Raw genomic sequence first — 19,073 nt, 5'->3', positions numbered from 1 at the left:
TTCGCTTTGATTGTTGTACTTGGAATTGATGTTTCCGTTTTTCACTTCTTTTATTAACATTATAGGGTGAGGCTAAGAAATCGTATGCATTTAGCGGAGCGACGAGAGGAAACCCATTTGCTATTTCGTTTTTTGCTTTATTACCCTTTCTTAGCGCGATGAATGTGATGATTGGCGTGGACTGTCTGCCGTGTGAATAGCAATTACCATTTTCCTTCCCCCTTTTTTCCTTTACTCTCTCATCGTCTGCAGCTGTTTACGTCGTTTGCATAAATAACTCGAGTGTTTCGAAACTCTCGTAGAAAAAGTGGGGAATTCGGAGTTTTTTCCCCGTCGCCTTTAAAAACAACTGTTTCCTCACATCCTAATTAGCATAAAGCGAGGTTCGACAACCGCGAAAATGCAATTTTATTTTTTTTTCTCCCTCTAGTGTAAGAAACGGCTCTCGAGGTCGCAACAGCCGTGAATAAGTGTCATAACTAATCGAATGTGTGTACATAAATATACGTATCTCGTGCGACTTGTTACTTCTGAAATGTTTGACTATGAGAACCATTTTTCTATCTTTTTGTTTGTTTTGTTTACGAACTATAACGACCCAAACCGGAGGCAAGGAAAGATGTAATTCTACGGCAAAGTTGAAAACCCATATGGGTCGATATTGCTTCCTGAGACCACTCCCCCTCCCCCAAACAAGTAAAGAGCAAGTTTTGTTCGTGTTAGCGTTAATTATTTATCATTTAACTAGCTAGAGTTCTACCGATATAAGAAACCGGAACGTTCAATGATCATGAATTGATGAATCATTTCAAAAGGGCAGAAGCAAGTTTCTCCGTAGTTGAAAAATGTAATGTTGATTGTGTATTAGCGTGACTTATTTATACCATTGCGTAATTGTTTTTGCAGGAGATATTTTTAATAATGCGATCCGGATCCGGCAAGTAAGCCACTGCGAGAGAGATTTGGATTTTTCTCCTCTTCCCCCTGAAATAGGTACGCGTATTGCGCTAATTCTTATACGTCGCACAGTGGGGAATTTGACCAGAAAACATGGCCACCAAAATTACTTTTGCAGTTTCACTGCGCTATTTTTCGTGCTGAAATATCGACTGATTTATCTTTAAAATATTGAAAAAATAGTTTTGCGGATTAAGTTTAATAAAATATGAACACATCAAAGTATATTTTGACAAATTATATAATTTCTTCAATGATGAGGGAAATTTGCTGAATAAAGAAGAAAAAAATCCAATTGACGTAAAAGGATTTCGCGTATGTTGTTGGACTCTCGAATGTTGTGGACATCAATTATTTTTGCTCATTGGCTTATTGATTCGAATTCGATGTACATAATTCGTTATGATTTGTTAACATTAAAATGTCGACACACTTTCCTTCGTTTATACACATCTTCGCCATTTCTTTTTTTAATCTACTAGCATTGTTCTCTCGAAATAGACTGTTTTATCTTATCTTATAGGTAGTTTTTATCTTGCAAGTTTATTTCCGTGAGTGCGGTATTATACCGAGGAGATTCTTTCTTACAGGGACGAGTTTTAACTTTTTTTATGTATAGCTTTTACATGATTTTCAGATAATGCAGCTTCGACATGATAACGATCATTAAATGACGACACACCTTCTAATGGGCGTCATTCGGTGCGGTTTTTTGTTCTGAACTACCTTGTTGAGTATCGATACGTGTGTTCCGTTGCTTATCTCTATCTTATCCGTTATTAAATCTTTCAATGATTACGAAGCTTTATTTCTCCTATCTGCTCACGACCTCATTTACGTGTATAGAAAAAGTTATTTTTATATTTTTTGAAATTTTTGTAAGGATTCGGAGATGCTCCGTTCTCATTTTTTGGTGATTTCGCTTGAAATACATATTAAATGACTTTTTTCGACGCCCGATCGAGCTGTTTAAGATTTCTTTTGAGAAGTCACGAAATCTTATGATTTCTTTACACATTCGAGTTTATTTTAATTACAACACCTTACTCTCACACCGGAAAAATAACCGAAATAAAAAACGGTTTGCAGGATTAGCATCGCTGTCACGGGGATTTTTTTGACAGAAAAACAATAACTCAAAAAACAGCCAATAGATGGCGCTAGTACGGGTGACTTTTGTGGAAATATGCAAATCAGATAGATATGTAAGAACTTGCGCTCCGAATCCACAATCAGTTCACTGTTGTAAACCGAGTATGTGAACGAGGATATTGAGTGCGAAGGATAAAGCTTTGTTGGTGAAGTTGTTTTACGTGAACCCGGAATCAGCGACCATTGCCTTGCGTAAATTCCGAGTTAAGAAGAATGCGAAGACTGGAAAAGTTCCTTTAACACAGCGACAGGCCTCGTAAAGCTTGTTCGGCGGTTTGAGCAAACTGGAACGCTGGAGGATCATGTAAGGAGCCAGACGACCACGTTTAAGAAAGACATGTTTGCCGTGTGTGGCAGCCGAAATGGAAGCATTAGCGTCTGAATCAGCTTCAGGGACCAGCAGCGCTCGTGAAGCTTCCAGACGCTTGGGTTTATCACCATCCTCGGTATGCAATATTCTTCATGGAATCCTTGATCTGTACCCGTACAGATTGCAGTCGTGCCATGAACTTTTACTAGTGGATATCGTACAGAGAGAAGAATTTGCGAGGTGGACATCCAATCCAATTTTCCATCCAATCTGTCGGAACTGAAAGATGCGATCCGCCGACAGGAGTCATGTATACATCCGGACCTACTGCACTCTGCCGTTGCTGAATTTGTGACTCGCATGCAATGTGTTATCTCCTGTGGTGATGGTGGTCATGTGGAACATATACTGCTGTAATAAACGATTTGGAGGGATTCTGTTAGTTATTTGCGTATCTTTTCTTTGACTTGTGTCAAACAAAAGACGTGACGTCAGCGCCACCTATCGGCTGTTTTCTTCCCTGCATGAAGTCGATGTCTGAAAAACATTTTGACTTGCGATTAGCCTGCAGAAACTGAAGTAAAAATGGTTATAAAATTCGAATAATAAATTTGAAAGTATCTAATTTATTTTTTATTTTAAAATGGCTCACGAGTGCGTAGCGAATTTTTGTGTTTATGGAAGCTCAAAGTACCCTCTCCACGTTGACGAAAGAAATTTTGTCGGCACCGTTACGGATCTATAAAAAACCTGAAATTCAAGTCAAGGGAACAGATATTTTCTGGATATTCGGCTGAGGTGAACCCGGAAAGATACGTCATCTTGTCTCCTCCAGGACTGATGAGTTTTCTTTCTGAGTTCACCTCTACATTATATCCAAAAAAAAAAAAAAGTTTCCTTGTTAGGCAGCGAAAAAAGCCGCCTATCTCCCTAAACTTTTAGTTTTTAGCCAATCCGTAACAGTGTCGATTCGCAGAATCAGTGGTCACTATGTAAACACTTGGCTATGTTTTCCCAAAACAGCCTTAAAACGCTGATTGGTTAAAAAAATCTGAAATTCAGGTTTTTAATCAATTCCCTCCCTCACGTCGCACAAGGCGCAAAAACCTGCTGTTAGGGAAAACCCGGCTTTTTAGATTTGTTGAAGTCAGATTTGTTTTCTGAAAAAATAAATCATTGTCCAATTTCTCGACAACAGGTGGAGCTGCACTATTTACCCCCGATAAAAAGTAAATAGTAATAATATTGCCAAATTTAATGTCTTTAAAGACGATGGGAATCAACAACTAGCTCATGAACAAATTCTTCCTAGAAAGAAGTAAATGTGAATCGTTTGTGTATGTGAATTTTTCGGTTTTGCTACATTATCATGTCTGTGAAAGTTTGTGATGCACTGGTAGAAAAAAAGCAAACTTGGTGAACATTCTTAAGTGGAAACAACTGCGTGCTCTAGATGTTTTTGATGTATTTTTTTAATGCAAAAACGTGAAAATTTCAACTAATTATTTTTCTTGTGCAGAAAAATATTCGTCTCTTCTATAAGTCGTAGAGTGCAAAAATCGCACTCCGTTACACTAATTTGTTGATTTTTTTAAAAGATTTTTGTAAAAGCCGTCCACACTTTAAGGGACACCCAGAACAAAGAACAATTCCTTGAGTTAATAATACATCGTCAATCAACTGCTTCGACGGGGGGAGGGGGGGGGGTGATCTAGTATGGATTAGTAAGGGACAATTTCTAGGTCGTGGTGTCGCACGGAGTTTTCCCCTCTAATAGGGTTTTGAATAAATGGAATAGCTTACCTCCGGGGGTCTTGAATTCTAACACGATTGAAGAGAAATACGATAAACACATTGGAATAAATCGAGAAGTTATTCATACTTAGATGAGACAACCATAATCTTTTTCATGGGCAACATACTGATATTTTATCATAATTATCAGTTTTTTATTGCACTTATTAGGTTTCTGTATTTTGGATATAGTTTCGATATATATTCAACATACATATTTTTTTTATGAACGTCTTTTTTCAGCTACCTCGTTGGACATTTTGTCTGCGGTGGCCTTTGTATTTGTAAAAAAATTCCAGACCAGAAAAAACATGCCCATGTTACGAGGTTCTTCATTTATAGAGGTAGCTTTTCAGAGATTCTTTAATTCGGTAAGGTTGAATGTATAAGGCTCCAAAGTAGTATGTCCTCCCGTAAATAATGTACAGATTCATTACGGGGTAGTTTTGGTGGAGTGGTAGGAGATGCAACATGATTTTGTTCAGAGAAGAAAGACAGAGACCGATTGCCAATTGATGTATTGAGTTCTCGACATAAAGAGCGAATTATTTATTGAAAGATCTCACGTACGACGACATCTCGTCGAACCTCGACGTCCTCTCTGACGATTTCTTCATTTTGTGAACATTCACAAACACAATTACCGCATCCGACTGATATAATTGAATTTCTGGATGTTGGTATGTATGGGTTTGGCGTTAATTGCGCATCAGTTAGTTAGATCTAAGAGCTAAATGACGTTCGCTTTAATTTGGCCGAGCGCAAAAATTTTCCTTTCGAATAATCAGGGCCAATCATTTTAACTGCAATTTGTTCTCTGAAACCGAGAACATATTAATCATGTGGAATTAGATCGAATTCTAATGCCATTTTCAAAACATCAGAGTTAATAATCATCGGTCCCCGACGCTAATTTATTCATAAATGAACGAACAACGATAAGGTGAGTAATGGAAAATTATGTGGCGGCGACATTCCACGCTTCTCGCCGCGATTATTATTATCGAGCTAGAACATCGGCCACGACCATTTCGTCAAGGTTGTTTGTACTAATCGCGGGATAATAATACACACGGACATCATGAATAACGATTTCATCCTTCCCCCTTCGTCCAATCACGGACCATAAAATTCTATTCTGAGATATCAACTACTTTTAGACGTGGCTTTTTGCCATTGGAAAAAATAATAATAATCACGACTATGTTTTCTCATTCACGGATCCTTAATTTAATTTGCATTTGTTAGAATAAAATTTTGCATAATCGGAAGGATGTAATAAACAAAAATGTTGACCTAAATATTACTTCAAATACAAAAATGTTGTAGAGCTACTGCTTATACTTCAATTTTTCTTTTGGAAGACGAGCCACAATTTGTGTGTGTGTGTGTGTGTGTATTGTGCCCACGGAAATGAATAATAAATTGCACCAACGAAGTTAAGTAGACTTTCATAGTTTATTCACACATATTTTGAGATTTCAAAACTCGAGCATATAAAACGAGTAAACGTATGTTCACATAAATACGGAATAAACTTTCGAATAATTCAACGCACTCAATTCCTGTTTTAGAGAAATTATCAGACGAAAATCCTTTTCGTGGACTCAAGACGCTTCACTTATTTTTTTTATTTGAGCATTTCGGTACGTTTCCGATCCTTGTAGCTTTTTTCTTTTGCAACGCGAAAAAGGAAATCAAGGAAAATTTCACATAAATTGCAAAATTTGACTCTTTCGAAAATAATGCTTGAGGAAAAAACGTGTCGGTTGTTTCAGTGAAAAGAAAGAAAGAAAGAAACACGTATATATTGACGATAGCGAAATGAATTCATGGTCTTTCCAAAAATGTGTCGTCGATCCACCATCGACACGTGGGGTAAAATGTTGTCGTCATCACCGCCAAATTCTTCGTGTCGTCTTTTATGATCAGTCATCTCCCACAAAAGTAACCGATATCGAGTTCACGAAGCAATAGATGAGCTTGAACGACCCGAATCACGACAAAAACATCAACAATGACATTTGAAGAATTCAGCTCTCAATAATATGTGTGGCACATCATCAGACACTTTTCTTTTTTTGGTGATCGCTCACTTCAAAGAAACGGTCGTAGTAAATGTAATAATAACCGTGGATTAATTATAATGATGAAATGACAACATCAACAACAACAACAACATCAGCTTCGTTTTTCTCATTCAGACGGATTTCGGAGAGAAAATCGTTTTGATCGAGGGGTTAAAAGTAAAGTGTACGTGTACTTGTGTATACGCGTCAGGAACTTCACTCCTCTTCATCCGTTCAACGTAGTGTTTCGATACTTTTCCCCCATCGGAGTACAAAAAAGTGTCTAATACAAATTAAGAAAAAAAAAAACCCAATTTTTTTTGTTGTGTTCTGAATCGCATGCCGTCGATCGGTCGATCATCTCATTCAAGTGTTCGAGGAGTTTCCAGTATAACACGTACCAATCCTTTATTTTTGTTATAGCTTTGCTTTTCTTTTTCTTTTTTTTTTCATGTCAAGTTCAAGCTCATGTTAGTTTTTTTCACTATATTTTGCTGATTTTAAACGGTGCTCGACACATCTTTTCTCGAGCTCGAAGTCAAAAAGAGGACGAGGGTAGAAGCAATCACCAGCAACACCAGCGAATTCTCGGAGCTGTGACAGCAGGCGCCTGAAAGTAAACACGAAGTAAAATAAAGTAAAAAAGTGAAGGAGAAGAAGCCGAATTAAATTCATAAAAAGCATGGTTACACTAACAACATTAAGCAAAAATGATAACAACAGTATCATTATCATGTGTCGAGCGTGACTAGTTAGAATTGATTCAGCCCTTGACGCCAGTCAATACACGTTAACCCACAGCACGTTTGCGGAAAAGAAAATAGAAACAAAACCACGAAATTTTGCGCTCAACATAAAAATAGATGAAAATTTTTGTTCCGTCTTTCTTTTTGCTTGTAAAATTGTTTGATGAAACAAATTCGATTGATTTTGAAAGAAAACGACGTGAATTGCTTGAATTACAAAGCCAATTACAATAATAGTTTTTGAAACACTAAACGAGTAATGTTGATTCGATAATACAGCAATAAATAATGCAGCAGACGACCCCCTCCTTAATGGATTTCTTAAGCAACCCTCTATTTTGTGGATACGAAATGGGGTGGGATCGTTTCTTTTCCACCGAAAGGTACGGACGGGTACTGATACATATCGCTTTCAGTTTTTGAAACTAAAAACCAAATCGATAATACAAATACAAGGCCAAAACAGGCAAAATGCCCAACGAGGTGGCTGAGAAAAGGATGCCCATAACAAATATGGAGGTCATATCTTTCTAAAATACAGCAACCCAATTACAAATGTAATTCTAAAATCTAAAACTATAAAATATAATACCATGCCCACAAAAAGCACTTATGGTTGCCTAATTCTAAGTATGGATAGCTTCTCGAGTTACCCCAACATGTTTATCGTATTTCTTTTTAAACGTATCAATTGTGTTATAATTTACTACCTCCGGGGTAATCTATTCCGTTTATTAACAACACTATCAGAGAAAAATTCCCTACGACACCATAACCTAGAACTGTCCCTTACCAGTCGATACTGGTGTCTCCTTCTCAAAGCAGTCGATTGACGGCGTATTAATAATTCTATAGTCCATCCTATGAAACTCGTTGAAAATTTTGAACACTTGTATCATATCTCTCCGACACCTGCGTTCTTCCAATGTAAGCATATTCAATAAATCTGGTCTTTCTTCATTGCTCAAGTCTTGTGTGCCAATAAGAGTACGCGTAGCGCTTCTCTGCACCGACCTCAACGAAGTCTATATCCCTTTGTAGGTATGACCTCCAAAACCTCATGGCAAACTTGACCTTTGGCAAAGAATGTCTTTAGGGGAACGCGGAAAGACCTTTTCGACTCCTTCTTTCAAACAAGGTGCCATAAAAAGGCGCTAGCTTTGCCACATTTTTTCTGCAGTAGTCTTCGCGATTCTTTAAAAATAATGTACTTTACTTGTTTTGACCCCGACTATTGTAATTTGACAGCCCAAAATACCGCCAGAAGCGTCGACCATATGTCAGTGCCGAGTTTTGTCTCTGACAAGGAACACCTTAAATTTTTAGGTTATTTATTGTCTATGTCTCTTCTATGCGAATAGTGTTTCTCAAAGTGTGCGCCGCTGCCCCTAGGGGCGTCGCCAACCTTTGTCAAAGACATCGCAGCGAGTTGTTTAAATTGATGAATGCCTATTTAGTTCTTCGAACCACTGATAAATGTTATCGCGGCAAGGAAGCCACGGATACAAAAGTTTGAGAACTACGGCTCTAAATCATCAGTGTGATCTGCCACTCTCCAGAGAGGGGTCGTGAGCCCCAATTTGGGAACCGCTGTCGGAGAATAATAGACGTGAAGAAAGAAAACTCTTCCTACGAGGGGAAAAAAGTTGCCATGCCGGTAAGTATCACCACAGCGACCCCCAATCTTGCATATGTGAACGGAGCTTTTTGTGTCAGGGCCGTAACTTTCTGTGGTGTGATTTTCATTTGATAGGATCTGTCGGGCAGTTGCCCATTAAAGTTGTCTTTCATTGTTTCAAAACAATTGCAAAATGTAGAATATTAAAGCATATCCCACCGCAGAGACCTTGGGCAGGAGGTGGATAAATGTTGAAGCTTTGAGAGGTAAAAAATAGTTGCTTTTTGTTTTAAATGAAAATTATTGTCCCATTATTTTAATTTAAATTGCCTGTTCAATTTATAGATTTACAGTCAGATTAGTAGTAGAGAATTTTTGAGTAATTGATTAAAAGTTTATATTGCGGCATACAATAGTATAGATGTTTTCATTGCGTAATATTAGTTTATTTTATTTTAGGATGTTCATGAAACAGTCAACGACAATGTCGTGAGTAGGGCCGGTCCTAGAAATTTAGCCGCTTTTAGTTTTCTTTCCCCTCGTAGGGGGAAAAAAGGTGGGAGAGAAGCTCATAAAAAAATCACATCTTTCTTGGGGTGGATTGGTGGTCGACACCGACCTTCTCTGCCATAATCCTTTGCATCGTGAAAACTACTGTAAGCTCCTTCGTCAGTCATCTTGAATCAACAACTTCCGTTAAATCCGCGTAACCAGTGACGACTTCCAGAAAGAAGAGGGGGATTACCAGCATAAACTAAACGTCATGTGAATGGTTTGTAGCGAAAATCCCCGTTACCGGAAACTTCCCGGGATGCTTTATTGCACATGCGAACGGGGCTAAAGTGACGTTATCAAGATTCACACCCTAAAGATATATTATTTTCGGGAATGCCTATTGGCTAAAACTGATCACATGATGGTTCTTTTTCGAATTCGCCTGGGCGTCAGAGAGACAACTTGTTGTGGCTGCAGTCGAATGCAGGGAAACAAAATAGCTTGATATAGAGGACTTCAAGAGACTTTGGCCTCAAAATAAGAAGTCAAGACAGCAGGCAGCGGAAAAAAAGCGTAAAGAAAAGTGTGTTTGAGTCTATGATGTAATAAAATAAATCAAACCTATTTTATTTTTCGTAAAACGCTCCCACGTCAACATAATACCGACTAGTTATGCAAAGTGGCGAGAAAAAAAGCACGGGCTAAAAACTGCCATATCGTGAAAACCTGTGGATGTAAATATATGAAAAGTTTAGAGTCATAAATACAAGTGGAACTAATCGTCATTCAGTGAAAATAATTTTGATGAGTGTTTCACTGTTTTAAAGTTATAGTGAAGGTCAGATTGTGGGACAGTGCTCAGCACTCATCAAAATTATTCTCACTGGGAAATGTTATGCTCTACTTGCAGTTATCCATCTAAAATTTTCATGTATTTATAGGTTCTATACACATATTCACACGTTTCAAAACAATAGTGTTTTTCATTGTTATATATTTGTGTATCCACAGATTTTTGCAGATTTACAAGATATGGTTTTTTTTTCCGTACTTACTTTTTTCCTACCACCTTTGCTTGTGGATACTATTGAACATTGAAGGACCGGACACACCGCGCTTCACATCTCAGAGAGATAGCATAGCGTTCCCGATGGATGAGTGTATTCGGAAATTTTATTAAATAATAACAAAAAACAAAGAAACACAAGAGCGCATAATCATCATACAACAGCGCGTCCTTATATAAGAATAAATTACGAATCGCAAAACCTTAAATGTAGGTCGATTCATCACGATAAAACTGTAAACCACTTCTCTCTATCGTCATAAAATGCATGAGTGTTCTAAAAAAAGAACACTCAAAGTCAGTAGTTTCCTCACTACCGTGAAAACCTTTCGAGTTTTCTTTTACAAAATTTATTACAAGCAGGATACTTACCGGAATTCGCTTTAGTAGTCGTGGAAACTCTTCTGATAACGAGGGGATCTGGAAAAGACCAATAAGATACGTCAGTTTGCTTTATAAAGGACCAAAATGCACGACGGAAATGTCCAACAGAAAAGTGAATTTATCCAATTAAAATGAATAGAATGTTTCAAAAATGACTTGGATTAGTAAAATATTTTTTATGTACGTGTCACTGAGAGGTACAAAAAATATATTTCGGAAAGAAAAAACAAAAACTAAATTAGGAGAGATTACTCATAGGATTACCAAATTCAAAATCGGCAACTTTCTCTCCACCTGGGAAAACTGTGCTTTTTTAGCGTTCATTTTTGCTACTACTGTGTAACAACTCACGCGAGCGCAAAAAGGAATGGTAGAATGTACAGGGTGTTTCGGAAAGGACTCAGAAATGACATAACTTGGAAATGTGTTGCATAGAAAGATGATCAAATGGAATTTTTCAAATACGCCTGTTCAAGTAATTTGTTACAACTTTGGTTAAAAGATGGCACAGCACTCCCTTCAAACGGTGAATGATGTCGTCCGTTGCAAACATGGGTCTAATCTACGGCTACCAACCATCCTCCTAAAGGAGGACATGTCTTTCTTCGTGATGTCATTTAAAGCGTCCTCTTGCGTTTCGAAAAATTTGCCTTTATGTTCTCTTTTTTCAGGTTTCCGACGTTATTTTTCACTTTTTCTGGGGGAATTATTTTTCTTCACTTCGAAACATATGTTTCTTCATTGGTATATGAGTGTTTTTGTGTTTTTCCCCCACACACGCACTCAACAATAGCCGTTCAAATTCCCAGAATTTTTTGTTTCTGTTTTTTTAGCGGTTCTGTTTAAGAGTTGGAAAAATTATTGTTGTGGATTATTTTATTTGACGGAATAGTGGCGTCATCTAAATCGAGGAAACTGGGATAAGTGACGTAACTAAAGTTAGGCGTTCTCTTTTCTCAGTCCTTGGATTTCGTAACCCTAGTCTAATCACATTGCGATGGATTTAAAATGGTCGTGTTGCCTTGAGAAAGGACATGATAAAAGTGAGGAGGGGAGTTTAAAGCCACTTTTCTGCAACGCCTCTATTGTAATGGACGCGTATGTCTCACAGATAAACTTATTCAAGCTGATACAGCGTTTGAAAACTTTTCTTGTAAACAAAATGAGTTTCAAATGGCGCCTCCCTCACAAAAAAGTACTAAAATACATGTGGCGGCATCTATTAGTTGAAACCGTGACTAATTTTGCAAATGTGCATTTAGAATTCCAGACCTGCTCATTAAGCGTATCACACGTTGCATCTATATATACTGTATTATTTTTTAGCAGTTTCCAAGTTATTTCATTTCCCTTTCTGAAATATCCTGCAAGTGCACTCAGTTTCTTAGCCAGTTTCAAGAATCCTTGACAAAAATGTCTATCATATAAATGCGAGGAAAAAAAAAGATCCTTATCGCAGGTGGTCATACAACGGCCATATGTGTTAGTACCATATTTAAAGGGATATCTGAGTGTTTTGAACCACAAGATCGTAGGTAGGCTTTGCGGCTGAAAGTTTCACACGATTCATCCTATTTCGAATGAACCTAGACGAATCTTCATTTGGAAATACGTATCTTGCACCTCGACGCATAGAATCGAAGAAAAAAAAAACATATTTTTGTCAATTTTTCATGAAGTCACGTCCGCGAAATTTCGTATTCAGGACGGCTTTGCTACAGCTTCGTAATCAATAAACATATATCGCTAATTTTTATTTCCCTTAAAAAATGTGGAGCTTACCTTCGCTGGGTTTGAATTGATAGAAAGCTTCGAAGCCGGTGGCGTCGAATTTCTCGTTAGATTTGAAGGTGACCCTGAAATAGTCGCTGTCTGACTCGATGGTACTGGGCCTCTTATCACCGCAGTGCCTTGGTATTTTTCTATCCACTGACACGAAATTAGAGAATTCTACGTAGTCGCTCGCCGTTGTTGTAGTGCACCTGTGGGGGGGGGGGGAACAACACATCTTCGTAAGCTTTTAAATTTAACAATAAAAACTTCAAAACTTCAACAATTTCGTAATTTACACAGAATGCACAAACGCAATAAACTTAGTACTTAATAGAACAAAAGAGTGCGCAAAACTTTTTTTAGGGAGTGCGAGCCACTTCAGTTATCTGGAAATGTGCCAAGAGCCACTCAGGTGAACTGAAAGTGTGTCGCGGTCCACTTAAGTGATCTGAAATTGTGTAGCTGTCAATTTAAGTGATCTGAAAATGTGTTGTGGTTTATTTAAGTGAACTAGAAATGTACCGAGTTACTCATACTATGATCTATTAAAATGCATAGGGCCACTTAAGTGAACTGCAAATGTGTAGCGGGCCACAAAAGTGATCTGTGAGTGTATTGCGTGTCACTCGAGTGATATTGAAGCGTGTCGCTGGGCACTGGAGTGATCTGAAAATGTGTCGACCATCCATTTAAGTAATCTGCAAATGTACGACACGTGCCCTTAAGTGGGTTTGGGGGTAAACTGTTGGCAGCTTGAATTATCTGCAAATGTACGACACGTGCCCTTAAGTGGGTTTGGGGGTAAACTGTTGGCAGCTTGAATTATCTGCAAATGTGCAGATAGTTCACTAAAGTAGTATGGAGATGGGCCACGATCTACTGAAGTGTTGTAATAGTTTTTGGTTGGCTACTTGAGTGGTTTGGTTATTTGTCGTTGAACACATCCGAGAGTTGAGCATGTATGTAATAGAACAAACACGTAAGTATTCCAAAAAATTTATATTTTTTTAGTATGAAAAAAAAAAAAAAATCTCTTTTGAAGTGTTAACAGATCGAGCAACTACAAGCAATACAAATCGGTAAACTTTTTGAAATTTTATCTCGCGAGGGAAGTGGCAATTCAAAGCTGGTGAAATTTAAGACGTTCAAAGAAGTACTAGATTATTGATCTAAATACTAATTGTGTTTCGTTCCCAACCTTGCGAAATGTGTGGAGCAGATACTTTTCTCGGCTACGCGGGATAAGAACTTACGGTGGTATTCCGTCCACGTCGAAGTGAGAGAACTTTATATGGACGCGTTCCTTCGAGCGGCCTTTGAAGAAGTAGTAGCACTCGGTGTCTCGAGGATAGTAACCAGGAAAGTTAGGAGACATGAATGTGCCGTTTTGTCTGTCTTCGCTCTTGAATTCAAATCCACATACTGTAACAATAAGAATCGAAAAATAAAGAAATTCTCATCACGAGTGTGAAATAAAGCACTTGAAAGAATTATTTTCTCAACTCTCGCTGTTTCGAAGTCCGTACAGAACTCGCGCTTTGAAGACAACGGAACATCCACAACTAGTTATTACAGCTCCAGAAATGCATCATATGTTGTATAAAAGAGCGTGTGTTGTTGTTTGCCACACAAATGTCACGTGAACCGATTCCGAAAACGTTTCTTTTTTTTAAACTAAAATGAAAGTCGCGTTGATTATAAAAATATTCATTCGTTCGTGATTCGATACTCAAAGAAATCGCGAAAAAAAAGATACGAAGATGCATTTTCAAACGATATCAGTGGCACTTTCTCGACGAATAAAAGAAAAGCAAACAAAGCCTTCAATTTTAAGTCAACGGCATTAAGTTCTTTGTTTTCCATAGTTTCTTTTCTTCCCAAGTACAGTATTTGACGTTATTCCCGACAGAAAGTCACGTTCTCAAAAGATTTCTTTATCTTTTATGTTATCGTTAATAACAAAACAGATTTTCATCTTATTTTTTCTTTCTATTCTACTTTTTAATCCTCTTCGATATAGTTTCTTTTTCTCTAGAAGCTTTGAATCTGTTGTTGATTTTTGTATAAACAATACCTCTTTTTGTGAGAAAATTTGAACTTTATCTCTTAGTTGCTTTTTTTCTTACTCCCAGCGTGAATGAAAATTCACGAACTCATTAAGTTGTTTTAATCTACGTTCGAATTTCACTACCAAAGTAATTAGGCGAAAAAAAAACCCCTTTTTTTAAATCACGCGAAGTTCAAATATAATATAATTTTCCCCCGGAAAATGTTCCATTTGATAAAATTTTTTCAAATCATGTACCCGATGCCCAATTCTGCGTCATGATATCGGTTTAAATTAAAACAATTCATTCTGCGTTTTTTTTAAAGTTTTCAATTGCAGTCGTCATATAAAATGATACACTTTTCATCTATTCTCTCCGCAGAAGAAATACCACATCTTAAAGCTTAGTTCTGTAAGCATCGAAAACTAGCCGAAGTACACAAAATGACTAAATTAATAAAATTTCGTCTTTCTGTGCACCAGTAAGACGATTGAATGATTAAATTTTCACGTATTTACGTTATAGCAAATCGAGCCCCTCCTTTTTTTTTGCCAAAATGTTGTATCGACCGAAGCATCGTTTTTAAGAAGCGGGAGAACATAAACATTATAGGTACGCTGCGTTCGGAGACACAGCTGAATATCACAGAATACGCCAATTTCGTATTAGTATTATGTTTCACTTTAAGATTTTAGGAACCATGTTTTCAAACGATTCAAACGATTTGTAAACATTCGATTTCAGAGAACAGCAGACTGTCTGCATAAAAAGTTGCACACATTGGATAGTTCCCCTCATTTACCAATTCGAAGACATAGATGGCAGCATTTCAGATCACGTAATAAAAAGACAACCCCAGACATGAGCTTTACCAGGGTTAACCAACGCAAAACTTTCCTACACTTTCCGTTATTCGTTATATATTCCTCAGAATGTTAACTTGTTGCCATGTGCGATTATTACAATAGCTCTTTCTCGTCACCCTCCAGCCTCAACAAAAGACAAAAACAAGATCAAGTAGACCCTTCAGTACGATACTTACTCTAACATAATAGTTCAGGCATCTGCAATTTTCACTTTATAATATGGAAAACAGATGGCTGTCACTAGAACACGAAACATGCTGACAACACAAATGCATTAGGGCTACACATACATTCAGATCACAAGCTCCATCATGTACCAATTCGTTAGAAAATCGGTGGAGAAGTACTAGTAGTCTCAACAAAACAACTAATTTCTCTTCCCCATTAACTACGGCTACGCCTCAGATGATGGCTTTGATGGGGGCCGTCCGGAATAAGTCTGAAAACGCATTTGCATAAGTAGGCACACCTCCAGCGTCCAATTGGCTTACCGTTGCGTTCACACTTTCACTGTGCATACTTCCACTGCATTTTCTATGTTTGGCAGTGTACTAAATGGATGTTTATCAAATCAACAATTGGAACATTTCATTTAGCTATGAAAACTGAAAGTTTTTTTTTCAAGAGAATTCACAAAATCTGATATATCACTCGTATATAATATTCACTCGCGCATTCTCTTTGGACTCGAACACATACTCACCGGTTCCGGTATCTTGTTGTGCACCAGATATGCCAAAATCTGGAAAGAGAAGGAAGGATAAAACGTTCATTCCACAGTTAAACATACGCTTGTTTAAAAACAATAATCTCAAGATTTCACACAGACTAATTGTCACGTGTGACTATAATATTAAGAGCTCTTATACCCTTTTGATATGGCGAAAACTGCTCTAGTCAAGACAATTAAAAATATAATTTCACCATTGATTCATTTCAAGTTTTTTACACATATTTTTGATTATATTATATGCTATCCTATGTCAGTATTACATATCTCTTATACTTATCTTTTTGAAAATAGAAAAAAAAAAACCCATTTAAAACAGCTTGCACTTATGATAAAATAACATGACATCAATGTAGCCACATGATATTGGAATTAAAATGAAGAAAGTTAATTTTTTTCTCATAATGAACTAAAAGACTGAAATTTCATTGACTCATTCTTATTTAAAATCTAAAATTTTAAAAATTCAAAAGTGAATTTAATTTTTTTTTTCGTGAATAAAAAATATTTATGTATGAATCTGAAATCTTTTTAGTTCAGTTTAATTGGTGTATGAATGCAATATAAAGCTACAATGTTTTGAAAAATCGGATTATTATTTTCTAAGTTACCACATGCACGAGTTGCTTCAAATTGTGGTTTTGAGAAATGACGAAAAACATAAAACCTTCACCACACACAATAATCCTTTGTTTACATTTTTAAACATAACTCGAGTTCCAGGTGGAATTTTTGCATGCGGTTTGCAATGTTAGGATAAAGGATACTATAATTGTTTCAGTTAAATGATCCTATTTGGGTGATTATAGTTATGTGCCCTTCGGTTTAGAACCCTTTCGCTTCTATTTAAAGTATGTAACTTCTGGCTCGGACGTAACAGTTCAACGGACAGAGTTATGTAAGAAATTCCTAGTGTTGAAAGTTTTAATATCTCGTTTGAAAAAAAAAAATCGTTTGCTTTTAAACAGAAAAGAAACGATAACAAAAACAACTTTCCTCGGCTGAAAATCGTTACCCTATATAAATGATGAATATTCACTCATAGGCAATCTCATATTCTACCATATCGTATATTGTTATGGAACTGCTAAAACCAGTTTGAGTATGTAATTTTGTACTGGCAAGCATTAGGAAAAATAATCTAATTCTAGTCCGTTTCAGGTTAACTTTGAAGGAGAAGCTACGAGGGAACCGCATCACTCGTTGCTATGGGAATGAAAGCCTCTTAACCAATGTATCGATGCGCGGCCTTTGTTAGGTACGGCCGATTTTCTCGCCAGTCTCATTGAGAAAAATCTTTTTTTTTTTTTACGTGTAACGTAATGCGTGTAAAAACATTGCACAGTAAGTTAGTAATAATTGTAGAATTAAAAAAAAACCCGCTGCCGATATTTTCAGAAATTAAAGTTAGGTTTTTGAAATCATTTGCTTTTTACGTTTTTTTTTTGATTGAAAAGTGTTTTAAAATTTGAAAAAAAATAATTATCTTATATATCTTATATCAGTGTGTCACTTACTCTTCATTGATGTGCCGAAAGTAACACTAAAAACATATAGTAATATTTTTCTGCAATATTTTCTTTCCCTCAGCTGAAATTTATTTATAAAAAAAATTCCAAACAATAATATGAAAGCAACGTATAATTTTAAAATACTCTATATTTACCATAGCTCTCCCTATAGCTACCATAGCTATAAAAAAAACTTGGAGATTTTTAATTACTCCAAGAAAAGAAAGATACAACTGTCCCGTAAAAGATGCAAGCCTAAACCACTATGGACCTCATGGGTGTGAAGATAGTCTTGAAAGTCTGGGGGAAGGCACGGTGATGATTGCTGAGGGGGGGGGAGGGGCAGCTAGATGATGTTGTTAGTTCATATATACAAATGTATATTAGATCAACAGGCTCCACCTTTGACGCTGGGGAGCAATGCCCCCTATGCCCCCGTATCTCCACCCATGATGGGCCCCCTCTTGCTTATTTTATCTGAAGAGACACTAAAAAGAGGCATCCTCTCTCTCAGGAGAAACAGGTGGCCCCAATTGTGGGTGGAAGAGGGCGTTCGTGTGGATGAAGACGCATGATTCGTATCAACACTCTCCGTGATCTGCTGTAGGGATTCGGAAACCACTACTACCCCATGAACACGGCAAGAAATGAATAATTGAAAAAAGTAGAGGACCTGAAACCAAAACTTCTGCACCTATAAAAAGCCTCTCACAATGGAATCGGCACTCTCGTGGAAGAGAAACACTTCCTGTGTAATCTATGAGTGAATATCTGAATTCATTGAAGCCTATTTTCGGAAGGAAGAAAAACTGATTGAGAATATTCGTCTGCATGTAAGCCTGTAACTGCAGGTAAAACTGAATGAAAAATTGTATCGTTATGGAAAATTCAACCAAGTAACGAAATATATATATACGGGTGATTATAAAAAAACTATCCCGACATATGGGCCCCTAACTATCATACCATTCACAGAAACTGAATGAAATTTTGGCATAAGGTATTTTGAGGTATGCGCTCAAGAATGATATGGAAAACAACAGTGTCACTCTAACAGTTACGGTTACAGTGAGAAAATTTCGAAAATATCAAATGGCAACACCAAGTTTTTTGTATTGGAATGCGATCTCCATACTGAAAAACACTAAATAGCGTTGGAATGGCACCTGTAGCACGAAAATCCCCGGAGCTAGGCAAGGAAAAAGTAAAAAGGACTTTGCCGTGCACCAGAGCATTAATGTTCGTTTCATTCGTCACACCGTTTCTTCGGCTGAGGCCTGATTAGTCCTCCACAAGGTCATGTGGAAAATTTGTGAAACACAATAAAATGCTTTATTTTATGCTGCTTCTCTGTCCTTATTGGTTGTCCTCACTTTTAGCCTATCTACCGCCGGTGATTTTCATGCTACAGTTGCCATTCGAACGTTATTTAGGGTTTTTCACAATGGAGATCACATTCCAATACAAAAAACTTGGTGTTGCCATTTGATATTTTCGAAATTTTCTCACTGTAACCGTAACTGTTGGAGTGACACTGTTGTTTTCCATATCATT

The 19,073-nt window shown here is 37.1% G+C and overlaps 1 protein-coding gene across 1 annotated transcript in view; it reads right to left on the bottom strand.

The window, feature by feature from the left end:
• Positions 1-6,711: 6,711 nt before the first annotated feature.
• LOC149083217 (suppressor of lurcher protein 1-like) overlaps positions 6,712-19,073 on the bottom strand; it is a 618,571-nt gene continuing 606,209 nt past the window's right edge. Inside the window, exons 10-14 of the mRNA XM_089236416.1 lie at positions 15,982-16,020; positions 13,618-13,786; positions 12,374-12,573; positions 10,580-10,627; positions 6,712-6,892 (exon numbers count right to left, since the gene is read on the bottom strand). Of these exons, the coding sequence (XP_089092542.1) occupies positions 6,783-6,892; positions 10,580-10,627; positions 12,374-12,573; positions 13,618-13,786; positions 15,982-16,020 (566 nt within the window). The 3' untranslated portion in view covers positions 6,712-6,782. The remainder of the gene's footprint in view (positions 6,893-10,579; positions 10,628-12,373; positions 12,574-13,617; positions 13,787-15,981; positions 16,021-19,073) is intronic.

This window comes from Pholcus phalangioides, unplaced genomic scaffold (genome assembly GCF_987345545.1).
Source record: "Pholcus phalangioides strain wild (caught in Gottingen) unplaced genomic scaffold, Ppha-v1.0 ptg000009l_1, whole genome shotgun sequence".
Classification (NCBI taxonomy): domain Eukaryota; kingdom Metazoa; phylum Arthropoda; class Arachnida; order Araneae; family Pholcidae; genus Pholcus; species Pholcus phalangioides.
The sequence above is the reverse complement of the archived record's forward strand: the minus strand, read 5'-3'. Positions and strand labels throughout refer to the sequence as shown.